General features: G+C 40.9%; 1 protein-coding gene across 6 annotated transcripts in view; it reads right to left on the reverse strand.

Moving 5' to 3' along the window:
- caskin1 (CASK interacting protein 1) overlaps positions 1–13048 on the reverse strand; it is a 126378-nt gene that overhangs the window by 25831 nt on the left and 87499 nt on the right. For 3 of the 6 annotated variants that reach the window (XM_087837346.1, XM_087837344.1, XM_087837343.1), the window contains exons 8-13: positions 12688–12796; positions 11883–11977; positions 10665–10782; positions 6166–6411; positions 2320–2424; positions 1452–1570 (exon numbers count right to left, since the gene is read on the reverse strand). In XM_087837346.1, coding sequence (XP_087693472.1) covers positions 1452–1570; positions 2320–2424; positions 6166–6411; positions 10665–10782; positions 11883–11977; positions 12688–12796 — 792 coding nt within the window. The remainder of the gene's footprint in view (positions 1–1451; positions 1571–2319; positions 2425–6165; positions 6412–10664; positions 10783–11882; positions 11978–12687; positions 12797–13048) is intronic. The other 3 variants (XM_087837347.1, XM_087837345.1, XM_087837348.1) reach the window with 3 other exon arrangements.

Genomic DNA, 13048 nt, shown 5'->3' on the forward strand with positions numbered 1-13048 from the left:
TTAACCTTAGTTAGTGTTTTCCAAAGCGATTTAAGTAAAATAAACGTGCATGTGTAGATTGATTCCAAACAGTTCTCATGTTTCCTCATTTTTCCAAACTCGTAATATAGGAACGTGTTGGGTGGCGTAATATACGCGTAAGTGCAATCAGTTGGACTGCAGCTGTTTGGAGACACATTTCCCAGACGACCTGAACAATGAAAGTGGGCGGGACTTGAGAGATTTGCAGCCACCAACTAATTGCTGTAACTACAATGCAATCAGGAAACAAGCGCAGATTTTTCCCAGTTGCAGAGGCCGTAGTTTTAACTTTAGTGTGACTGAACCATTATTAGCCCGTTGCCTTAGCACTAAGGAAACCCACATGAATGAAAGTCTCGAAACTTGCTAGCATTACCTAATAACTTAGCAATAACTTTGAACTTCAAACCTAAAATATAGTCAAAACCAATGGATATTGTCACACTGGCTACAATATACTTTTATAAAATTGTTTAAATTAAATAAACACAAGCCCCCGAAGCCTGTTCAGTTGTCATTTTTGACCTCCAGTAGCCAAGTAACCAGTCAAATGTGTTACAATTTATTGCACAGCCCCAAATATTTCAATTTCAGCTTTTAACTCCCAGCTTGTTACATTTTACAAACTTTGGCTACGTTCACTCTGCAGGTCTTGATGCTCAATTCCGATTTTTTGATCAAATCTGATTTTTTTGTCTGCTCGTTCACACTACAAATAAAATGTGACAGCAAACGCGCTCTAGTGTGAACGCTCAAAGCGCCCGCATGCGCAAAAGAAGACGTCACACACAACGCGCTCTGTTTAGACCCAGACCAACAGTATTGTTTGACTGATGGTCTTAATATAAAGACTTCGGACTTTACGTTTCCCAATTTTTGCTTTAAGTTATTTTGTTATTTCCATAATAATGTAAATGACCTAATAATGATCCTTATTGCTGTTTTAGAGGAGCGCTGCTTCAAAGGATAGTTCCAGATTTCTGTCAGAATCTGCAGATTATACAGTACAAATAAAATGTTCACGTTTCTCCAACGTTTCACCGGATGTCCAGGAAGCATTTGCGATGTCTTCTCCGGCGCTGATAATTGGCGTCTGTCTTGTGTCAGTGACGTAAAAGACGGATTTAATGCGACATGACCATCAAACAGCAGTCGCTTTCTAAAACATCAGATATGTATCGGATTCAGCACCACATACGAAAGTGACCCAGATCGGATTTGTGCCGTTCACACTGTCACACCATGATCGGATAGATGGTCGCAGAGGGTCAAAAAAATCGGATTTGATGCACTTTCGCCTGCAGTGTGAACGTAGCCTAAAGGACCATTTCAAAATACCTCAGAAAATTTCACTACTTGTTTAAGATCATCCGTTAGGTTTAGTCAAGTGTGTGTGTGTGTGTGTGTGTGTGTGTGTGTGTGTTGGGTACCTTAACCCCCTCAGCCTGTGCGTGGAGGATGTGTGCAGCGCTGCCAGCACTCTGCCCACTGCCTGATGACCTCACACTGGTTACACTGCCGGAACTACCGACGCTGCTGCGATCTCCACCTGGAACACACACACACACACACACACACACAGACGACATACATTCACACACGCATGCAACCGCCCAAACAACACGTATAGATTTTGTTCATACGAATGCAAACATGCAACAAGATGGATGCATACAGTCGCACACAGACACACACACACACAAACACGCATTGAGTGGTTTAGCTGATATCCAAAGCAGTGTGGTAAGAGGTGTGACTCTCCATTGAAATGCACTGGGCAGCATGTGGTTGGATGCACAGGACGGACAGACAGGACGACTGAGTGACGAACAGAAAAGTGGAATAAAGACACTTTCATACATGTTGCACACACACACGTGCGCGCACACATCTTTTCTCTTGGGTTTTCTCTCAGATTTTTTAGCTTTCTTGATGTCCTCACACAAGCAGTTGGAAAGACACGCACGCACAAAGACTGTAGACCGATGCAGATGGCTGCAGTCCTACACATAAGGCCGCTGACTTCAGCTAAGCTTCGGATGGAAGGATAAGCAGGAGATGGGAGACTGTCAGGAGCAGGTCAAAGAGTACCTGAAAGCCTTCAAACCACATCATCAACCACTCATCTCAAACAGATGAGTGGTTTCTGTCTTCCAGACATTTGTACTACTGTAGGCACTTAGAAATGGCAGCGCTGGGTATGAAAAGTTTTTCTGAATGGCGTCAGATACTGTTTGACCCCTGGTCAGACCTTCAGGTTTCAGGGATTGAGGGCTCAGCGCAGCGCGGCTTAGTTACCTGCCACAGGCTTGCGCAGTACCCAGATCTCTTCATTGGAGCCTCCATGGGGCCCGCTGGACGGGGTAGGAGAACTTTGAGGACTTGCCTCTGAGCCGCGACAACCTTCAACACAGAATACCACTGTTAGCCGCTAACTGCTCTAAAGTGACCGAGGAAAGTGGTGTTGTTCTGCCACTTAACGCAGTAATAGTTCATTTTTCTGCCTACTACGCAGAAGTGGAACAGAATTATTTATGCAGCCATGCATTACACTTTTATTTGATAAAAACACTAATAATTGACTATTTTGCTGCTAAATGTTCCCATTTCATAGGTAGGTATAGGTAGCTAGCATAGCTAGCATAGGTAGCTGCTAACACCATGTGTCATGAGTCAGCGTATGGTAGCTTTGTATTCAATTAAAAGGCTCCACAGAACAAGTGGGACTAGCGGTAACTGTCCACATGTTCACCACTATAAGCGAACCAGCTCACTTTAATGTCAGATCAAAATCCTTACAGGCTTTATATACTATAATAAATATATTCTTGGGTGCTAGTATAGCTAACCAGGTTGAGCCACATGTCATAAGACTAACAGATTAACAATAATACTGCAGGTCTTACGTCTGCTCTTTCTTTTTATATGTTTGTGATATTTAGCATTCACATTTGACCTCAGAGTGGATTTAATATGAGGTTAGCACACAGGTCTGCACTTAATACTGCAGCTATCACTACTACGTATGTGTACTGTACTATGTAACAAGTTCATATATGATATATATTTATATATATATTATATGTATAAGTTTGTATAAAATACATGATATTATATCTGCTCCTTAAATATACTTTAAACCAAGTGCAGGCCATGGTAACGGCTGACTGATTACTGAGGTTCCCAGATTAGGTTTAACGCCTCTCAGTGGCCTCACATTTTCTCATTTTAGCCCTGAATCGCTTCAGACAACAGCATCTTGACTCACAACCTGCCTTGATCCATAAAAAAAGTTGCAATGGATAAATTTACACTGTCGTATGTTCATATTCATATTCTTCCTATTCTCAGAACAGCGAGGATAAAGTGGAGTTAATTAAATTAACTCTAAAGTAATTCTTGAAAAAGACAGGAAGTGAGTCCAGTAGGAGAGAGGAGCAATAAAGGTTTCAAACTTACACACATTTTTTCTCTCTCACACACACAGAAAAAAACACAGCATATATATATATAGATATATGAAAACATTTATATACCAATAGTACATAAATAAATCCATAACATGAAAATCTGTGTATATACACATATATGCCATAATGTACATACACATACATATATAATGCATCCAAAAATATGTGATTATATATGTTGGGCTGTTCAGAATGGGGCTGCTGTAGTGCATTTGGAGAGTATTATAAATAAACCATTATAACCATCTTAATAAGGGCTGGATAATGGTTTACATGTGTGACCAACAGTGCTCCAGAGAAACTGAGCTGCGATGCCACAGCTCCTCGTGGACATTTTGCATCCCTCAGAGTGACCTTGGGAACGTTTTTGACCAGTCTGTTTCCACATCCTTTCATTGAGCCCTATATTCCAGCTGCTCGTGAAATGTGCCGTCTTTGAACCATCGAGGCTCAGAGAAAACACGCTGAGCTGACATCGTTATGATGAAGAAAGGAAGGACTCGTTTTCCTCGAGGTAACAGAATGGTCTCCCATTCACAGAGCCGTTTACAATCAGTGACAAACTTACCTGCACAGCACTGACGGGACATTTTCTAGCAATGCATTTGGGTCTCTTATGCAACACTTGACATTTTATACCTTGTAAGTTGCCAACTTTTACTCTTTTTTTCTCCCCCCCTGCTAATATCTCATGTTCAACAATCAAAGAAGATAAAATTTGTATTATTCAGGAAGCAATTTCTCACTGAGTAGCTAGAAAATGTCCCCATTTGGTAAAGAGAAACGCCAAAAGTATTACAAACACAAAGCTGTCAAACTAAAACTCCTCCCAATATGAAAAGAAAAACACCTTTACTGTATGTTTCTGTCAATCATAACAATTTGTAACTCTCCAAACCCTTCAATACATGAACACACCTGAGAGTGAAACAACTCACCAGCTCACTCACACACACAAACACACACTCACATCCAGTGAGGGTAAGTGAACAAGGTGGGTAAAAGTGATGTTAAAATGAACAGACGTGAAACGGCACGCAGGACGAGGACAGAACAGAAAACACTCTGGCTTTTCAGGCTTCGAGTGGAGCGTGTCGGGATAAGGAGCAGGGCTGCCCTGGTGGCTGGGACGATGGTGAAGGGAAGGAGGGAAGAACAAAGGAAACGGAAAAAACTACAAATCAAGACAACTAAAGCACAAACCAACTCAGGAGAACAGAGGTTTGTCACAAAATGAGGAGCCTACCCAGCCTATTTGACACCTAACTTCTCTTATTAGTAAAAATGTGGCACTGCTGCTCAGTTGCACCACTTTAACAGCATCGACTGCTTGTCTGTCTTCTGCTCATCTGTTGGGCTGTTTTTACTGAAAAGGTCTGAATACAACCAAATAATGTAAAATAGTTTTCTGCTAAATGAATCAGTAATTTAACCCTAACTCTAACCCAACGCACTGAGAGTACGTCATGTCTGATTGTTCTTTTAAGTCCTGGCTTTTCAAGGGATGAAGATAATAGTCCTTCTAACTGACACGTATTTACATTAGTCCCATCAATGACTGTTTTGCCTAAATATAGGGTCAACCTCAGAGGACGAGTTCTTGCCCCAAGTGGAAGAGTTTAAGTATTTAAGTGGGTTTTGTTCATGTTGTACATTGGCAACCTTTCAGAAACTAGAAGCTGGTACCTTTCAAATGAAGTCTTGCATATTCACTGTGGCATTATGATTTTTCTCCTAAACACTGTTCGATTTCCTAACCTGAATCCAGCCCACTACCCCAGATGAGCTGCCAGTGACTTGCAGAGGTTAACCCTAACCCTGTCCTGTATTTTGGAGAAAGGTGAAATGGTCTCTTATAGGGAAAATAAACGTGCATAGGTTTTCTCATGTGTCAGTTTGACTATTTTCTCTTTTTCCTGACTGATAATAAAAATAAAAGTTAACTTCTCATACTGGTTAGGATTAGTGTTGGGACTGGGTTAGAACTGGGGGTTGTCATGACCACAGAGGGTTAAGAGGTTAATGTATATTAAAGCAATTTGAATGTAATGAGGGAATAGAGTTCATGGGTAATAATGGAAAATAACACAGAAAAAACAATATACATCTGAGTTTTATCACCTAACCCACGTGAAATGACTGTTATGTATGCTGGAGATTAAAAAGACAAACTATCTAAACTTTTATGGTTCTTATTTAATAATCTTTTTTTTTTTTTACATGTAATGTAATTCCTGTAACTGTATGTATTGCATATTTTTGTGCAATGGTCTGCAACTATTTCCCTGCACGGTTTGATCTCTGTCCACAGAGCCAACTAAAATAATAATACCAGAAATATCAGGAGGTCTAAACTCTTCTTCCCCAAAGCGGATTCTGGATCTCAGTAATGGAAATGACAACAGCAACAATTGAAAAACAAAAGTTAGACAGTATGAGCAACACATAAAATTACATGGATAATGATTTAATAACAGAAAACTTTAATGGATGCCTTCATAACAGGAAAAATGCCAATTTGAATCTTACATAGCCAATCAGATTTTTTTAAACAGGCAATTAGTTCATAAAACATAAGGAAAGCATCCCTTAAAGCTTTCATAATAATAAACATAATAATAATAATAATGATAATAATAATAACAATAATAATAATGAAAAAGGGGCCGTGTACCTGGGGCAGCAGGTGTGTCTCCCTGTGGGCTTGTCACGGGTGACCTGTTATAGCCAAAGGAAGTGAAAAGTGGAAGCAGTGGCTGATGGGAATGTGGTGGAGGAGGAGGCGGTGGAGGCAGGATATGGATCTGATGGAACGTGGTGTCGTTGCCGTTGACTACTGCGTTGGCAGGGGCAACCGTCGCCGGGGCAACCAGCGGTATCTTTTGAAACTGTTGAGTGCAAATGACTGTGCTGGCCAAACCTAGATAACACCCACCGTGACGACACACGGAAAACACACACACAACCAGCCAACAGTGAGCCACCACCACGTGACAAACAAACGACAAGACAGAGAATTACATGTAAGAAAGAAGGGAAGAAAAAAAAGGAAAATTAAAAACAAGGACTGAAGTTAGAACTCAAACCAAGAGGAAGAGGGGAATGAAGGACAAAGCTGATGTAGTAGATGCAGTAAGTGACAAACAGCTGTGAGCATCAGTGGAATGACATGAACGGAGCGCTGCCATGAAAGTGGAAATGGGCTGAGGGACTGATAATAAACTTGCATTTCAATCAAGCAGTGGTACTGTGCAAAACAGCAAATATGTTCTGTTGCATGTTATTAGCTACAAGTGTTACTTCTACGTAACATGTAGGTCTTTCACTCACATATGTGCCTCTTTTAGTAAACGTTGGAGGTAGAGACCTGCCTCAGCACAGAGGAGCAAATTAATATAAATATCTTGTTTGTATCAACCATTGTGGAGAGGCTGCATAGCATCTTACGACAGCAACTGCATACTTTTGTTGGAATAGCATTTTATTTTTCATGTTAACATAATAACAACTTTTAGAATATGGAAAGAAGACGTTCTGAACCAGAGATAGCACTTTAGTAATGAAGCTAGCTGAACACATGCTAACCTGATGCATGCTAGAAGATAGCATGCTAACCTGATGCATGCTAGAAGATAGCATGCTACCCTGATGCGATGTTAGGACTGTCTCTTTCTAGTGTGCGAGCTAACAACATAATTGGCCATTCAATATATTTTATTCCTTGCAGGTGCATACTTAATTTATTTCACTTTTGTTGTATTAGTATTTTGTGTATTATTTTCACTTTAAATTTGCTACTTTGTTGCAAGTCATTAGCCAGTTGTAACCAAACAATAAAATGTAGCATTGATGACTCCTAGCTTTAGTACCGGCTGGATAAGTAGACACCCTTTGCTTTGTTGACAGCGCTGCAAACCCTTGGCCTTCTGTCACTGACCGTTATGGTGTAGTCACCTGAAATGGTTTTCACTTCACAGGTGTGCCTTGTCAGAGTTTATTTGTGGAGTTTCTTGCCTTCTTAATGAGGCTGGGACCATCAGTTGTGTTGCACAGAGGTCAGGTTGGGACGCAGCTGACAGCCCTATTTGACAACTGTTAGAATTCATATTATGGCAAGAACCAATCAGCTAAGTAACAGTCCATCATTACTTTAAGAACTGAAGGTCAGTCAGTCCATAACATTGCTCAAACTTTGAACGTGTCCCCGAGCGCAGCAGCAAAAACCATCAAGCGCTACAATGAAACTGGTTCACATGAGGACACGAAAGGAAGACTAAGAGTCGCCTCTGCTGCTGTGGATAAACTCATCCAAGCCACCAGCCGCAGATATCGCAAGTTAACAGCGCCTCAGATTAGAGCCCAGATAAATGCCACACAGAGCTCCAGTAGCAGACGCATCTCTACATGTTCAGAGGAGCATGAATCAGGCCTTTATGGTCAAACAGCTGCTAAGAAACCACGACTAAGGAAAAGCAACAAGAAGAAGAGATTTGTTTGGGCACAAGAAACACAAGTAATGGACATTAGACCATCTGTGCTTTGGTCTGATGAGTCCAAATTAGAGATCTTTGGTTCTACTTGCCGTGTCTTTGTGCGATGCAGAAAAGCTGAACGGAGGATGGAAGTGTGGTGTACCATCCCATCCGGGTTGCGTTTAGTTCGACCATCGTTTATTTTTCAACAGGACAATGACCCCAAACACACCTCCACGTTGTGTAAGTGCTGTTTGACCAAAAAGGAGAGTAATGGAGTGCTAGCTAGATGACCTGGCCTCCACAGTCACCTGACCTTAGCCCAGTGGAGATGGTTTGGAATGAGATGGACCTCAGAGTGAAGGCAAAAGAGCCATCGAGTGCTCAGCATCTCTGGGAACTCCTTCAAGAATGTTGCAAAACCATTCAGGTCACGACTTCGTGAAGCTCATTGAGAGAAGGCCAACAGTGTGCAAAGCAGTAATCAAAGCAAAGAGTGGCTACTTTGAAGAATCTAAAATATAAAGCACGTTTTACACTTTTGTGTTTAATTCCAAATGTGTTCATTCGTAGTTTTGATGCCTTCCACATTTTACTGAAGTCTATAATTCTATATAATGTATTGCTAGTAGTAGTAGCAGCACAACACTAGCACAACAACGCTGACTTAACAAATCTGCAAAAATAATATTTATAACTAGATAATTGCCTATACATTCTTTCACAAGCTAGCTGCTAAAGTTTCTGTTTCTGTGATTGGTCACTCTACACTGAAACTAAACGCTTAAATGCACAAGCCTTATTACAACATTTAGGACAAATTATGAACGGTTGTCTCTGCAAAGTTTTGCTGCTGCGTCCCTGTTAGCGGGAATAAAAGAGCAGATGAGAGCAATATAACGTGGAGAGGGGACTGACTGAGAGAAAAGAATAATTAAAAATTGATGAAAAACAGCTGAGTAAATGAAACTTCCTGTTAGAACAGCTGCTGCTGATGCTGCACAGTGTGTATCTGTGTATGCGCGGATGAGCGGTAGCAGTGATTAGTCAGTCTGGCTCTGCAAGCCAAGTGGGAGCGCTCCAGCTGTTTCTGCACTGCATACAGCTGCCGTATACAGTATAAGGCGGTGTACAGCTGCTGCATGATTTAGTGTATGAAAGGATGGGTGATGCCACGATAGTGCCGAGGTGGTAATGCAGTGTGCAAAGGTAATCAGAGGAGGACGTGATGAGCATGAACAGACAACAGGTAATGGCTGTCAGTGGTGAGCAACAATTAGAGAGACACTCATACAGACTAAGACAAGAAGACATATACTGATAAACAGACCTATAGGGACCAACACGACAAACAATTACAAACATCTGAGCCTCTCTGTGGCTGCTCAGTCACACCGAGACGACAGGATGGGTCTGAATATGCTGTGTACGTTTCATCCAGGTGAATAAAAGCTGATTAAGATGGAGGGGCGCACCAAGCAATGAAAGTTTACATGCTAAACAAATAAAAGTTTGATACTTTGGGGGAATGTCTATTCATGCAGAGGGTTAGAAGACAACAGCCAGTAGGTTCATCTTAAACCCTGAAAAAAGGTTTAAACTAAAACATGTTTATACTTTTTTATAAAATCAGATCTAACGTGCTAAATGTTAAGCTTTAAAGGTGCTATTAGGGAGATTTTCTTACCTCTGATCAAAGCCAGGCTAGCTGTTTTCAGTCTTGCTAATGTTAAGCTAATCGGCATACAAATACGACATGTTGTCAGTTTTCTCACCAAATGCTACTTTTATAGCATTTGATGAGAAACAACAGAGTAACTACTTATATAAAATACATAAGCACACATTTCCGAGCTCCATTAAGCCACTTGTCTTGTGCTAAGCTAAGCTAAGCTATCTGAATGCTAGGAGCAGCAGCTTATTATTATCGTTTCCCGTGTAAAGGCAGACATTTTTATCTTGGAATGTCAAATTAGTCTTTTTATGTACAGAAATGTTTAGCTTTGGTTTTATTTATATTTTCCTGTCAACAATTAAGAGGTGAGGGTAAGCTGCAACCACAGACATGTAAAACATGGACGTAGCTTTTGGGCTGGAACGATTCGGTACTGTGTTTAAAAATAGAGGATTATCTGCGTTAAGCTCATTGGCAAACATCATGTGATCGACAATTCGTTAACCAATGAGCAACCGGTTTCACTGCCAGTGTATACACTGTCTGTGGTGGCATAAGAAAGATGTTGGTAATTGTGGGATATATAACCTTGGGTCGACCACCTGAATGTTTTGTGTTTGGGGGTTTTTTGTTATAATTTTTTCCCCAGGTTGATGCAGTGCTATCAAAAATTCCACCAGGCTTGGACCTTAACTTGAGCAATGCGGAGATGACAGGTGGCTGTATGGTACCACTTTGATGCTGGCTGACTCACAGACAGCTCCTCTCCCGGTGTATGAGATGAAAGCGATGAAAGTCTCTGATGTGTCTCTATTTTAATTCGCTCTATTCAAAAAAAGCTGGCTGAGGGTTTTTATCGAATTTACCTTTAATGTACGGGTTTTACAGATGTTTGCCTCCGAGTACCTCCTGTGTTCGCTCCACATGTGCACATGTGGCTCATGTGCAGAAGCTTTTTAGCAGCCAAAATTTCAAAAGCAGCTCCAACACAACCTTACATGCGCGCACATATACGCGCAAACTCACCTGTGCGTTTGCTGATGACCTCCACCATGGTGGATGGAAAGTAGCCCACGCGGTCATTTCCTGTCCGGTTGTCATGGATACAGCCTTTCCAGCGTCCGTCGGGGTGCTGCTCCAAAACCTGCGAGGCGAGCACATCCACTACATTAAATGTGGACAATACATAAATTAATAAATGATTAATACCACAGAATTAAATTTAAAGCTTTCCAATGTGAATACTTTATTATTCTGTTCTTTTAAAAAACTCAAAGCTGCACATTTGGTGCTAAATCCCCAAAGTCAACTTGTTCATTCAGACCCTGAGGAAAAAAGCGTTGGCACTACTTGGCTTCCTCGCTACTGTAATAAGTCCCCAAAGGCTTCAAACATGCTCATAAATATTCATCACTGCGATGAAGGGAGTGAAAACATGCTTCTGTAAAACACGCTCACGGCAAATAAAGGATGAAACCATCGTCTTTGCATTTCTGATTCCAGAAAACTGCAATGATGGAAAAGTGTCCTATCTGTCAGGCTAATCAGTGGATTGGAGGGAGGACTCGTGGACAATGCAGGGATTACACAGTGTCACCATTTTTTTCAAATGTTTGGTAAATCGTTTCATACAAAATGGCACTTTTTGTTTTTTCTGGCAGTGAAAAAACTTATTTTAATATTTTCAAGGGTTTTTTTCTTTGTTTAAAACCTGAACGATGAAATCACGGCCAGAAATATGACATTTTTTGTGTGTTTGTTGACCCTTTATGTCATTTATTATCAAATTTTAATCTGCATACATGAGCCATATTTTTGCAATTTAGTCTTGAAAAATTTGTCATGCAGTTTATATCATTTTTTGAGGGTAAACAAAGTCATGCTGATGATGTAGACGTCTCAAAAACACGTAACGAACACCATACTCTTGGCTTTTAAGGGTTAACTACAATTAACAATATTATAACTGCACCTGAAGCTAATCTAAGAGGCCGGTGAAGAATTTATGCTTTTTAAAGAACAATATTAGTGCACTTTTCAAGCTTCAGTGGAGATGTATCCACCTATTTGAACTTCCAGAATTAGTAGCTTATACAAAACAGTTAAAAATGATCAGCAGCTCGGATCAATCATATTATTATGGAAGACAAATTTACAGCTTTTTTAAAAATTCATGAGCCTCCAATGAACACAATACACCATCGCACTAAATCCTCTTGCTTCTGACAGGAACAGCTGCTTTACCGTGATGACGTCTCCTGCTTTGATGTTGAGGCTGGTCAGGTCATAGTTGTTGCAGTAATCCTTCAGAGCTCGAACCTGAAGGGCTGCAGACGCATCTGAGAGGCAAAGAAAGTAAATTAGCATTGTGAAGTTACAACACAACAATGATGAACGGTGCAAAACAATCCTACTGATGTAAAAATGTGTCAATAAAGAACTTTACATTCTCAGGATGACGTCATTATTAATTTATCACAGTATATTTTTACCTTTAAAAAGCACAACCAAAAGAAACTTGATAGAAAAGTAAGCTGTAAATACATATATAATAATTGAATATATGAAGTATACATTTGTAAATATATTAATTATAATAACGGGTAAACTGGCTGCTTGTTTGAGATGGATGCAGTCTGTACTGCTAGCAGCTGGTTAGCTTAGCACAGGGGTGGGCAACTCCAGGCCTCGAGGGCCGGTGTCCCTGCAGGTTTTAGATGTCCTTGAACCAACACAGCTGATTTAAATGCTAAATTAGCTCCTCAACATGTCCTGAAGTTCTCCAGAGGCCTGGTAACGAACTAATCATGTGATTCAGGTGTTGACCCAGGGTGAGATCTAAAGCCTGCAGGACACCGGCCCTCGGGGCCTGGAGTTGCCCACCCCCTGGCTTAGCTTGATTCCCTCTCTTTCAGTCTTTATACAAAGTTAAACACAGATTGCTGGCAGCATCATTTGTACATTTCAAATTAAACTATGTCTGTCCACTGTGCTTTTCATTCGACCATCTATTCCTCTCTTTTGTTATACATACAAACATCCATCCTACCCCTCAGCAGCTGTTTGATCTCTTTGCTGGCTTGTGTTGCAGTGAACTGGTAGACGATGTCCAGCGCAGTCTGGCTGTACGTGTTTCTCACAGTGGCATTGATACCACTCTGCAGGGGACAATTTACAATTCTGGTTATTACATTAACAGCCCTGTAACAGCCGTCTTCATACAGCAAAAAGATCCCACAAACACACTGTGTCCAGTTAAACTCAGAAACGAGAACATCTAGATGCTGATTAAACGCCGTAGGGATGATTGACCATAATTGACGTCAGGATAACATAACCCTCCCTGGGCCTCTTCTGCTAATTACACCCGCATCTTATTTTGCTGCCGAGGCAGCTGAAAGCCAGAGAGC

The sequence above is a fragment of the Neolamprologus brichardi genome, unplaced genomic scaffold (genome assembly GCF_056152115.1).
Source record: "Neolamprologus brichardi isolate AB-2024 unplaced genomic scaffold, ASM5615211v1 NODE_ptg000031l+_length_7269946_cov_1, whole genome shotgun sequence".
NCBI lineage: Eukaryota > Metazoa > Chordata > Actinopteri > Cichliformes > Cichlidae > Neolamprologus > Neolamprologus brichardi.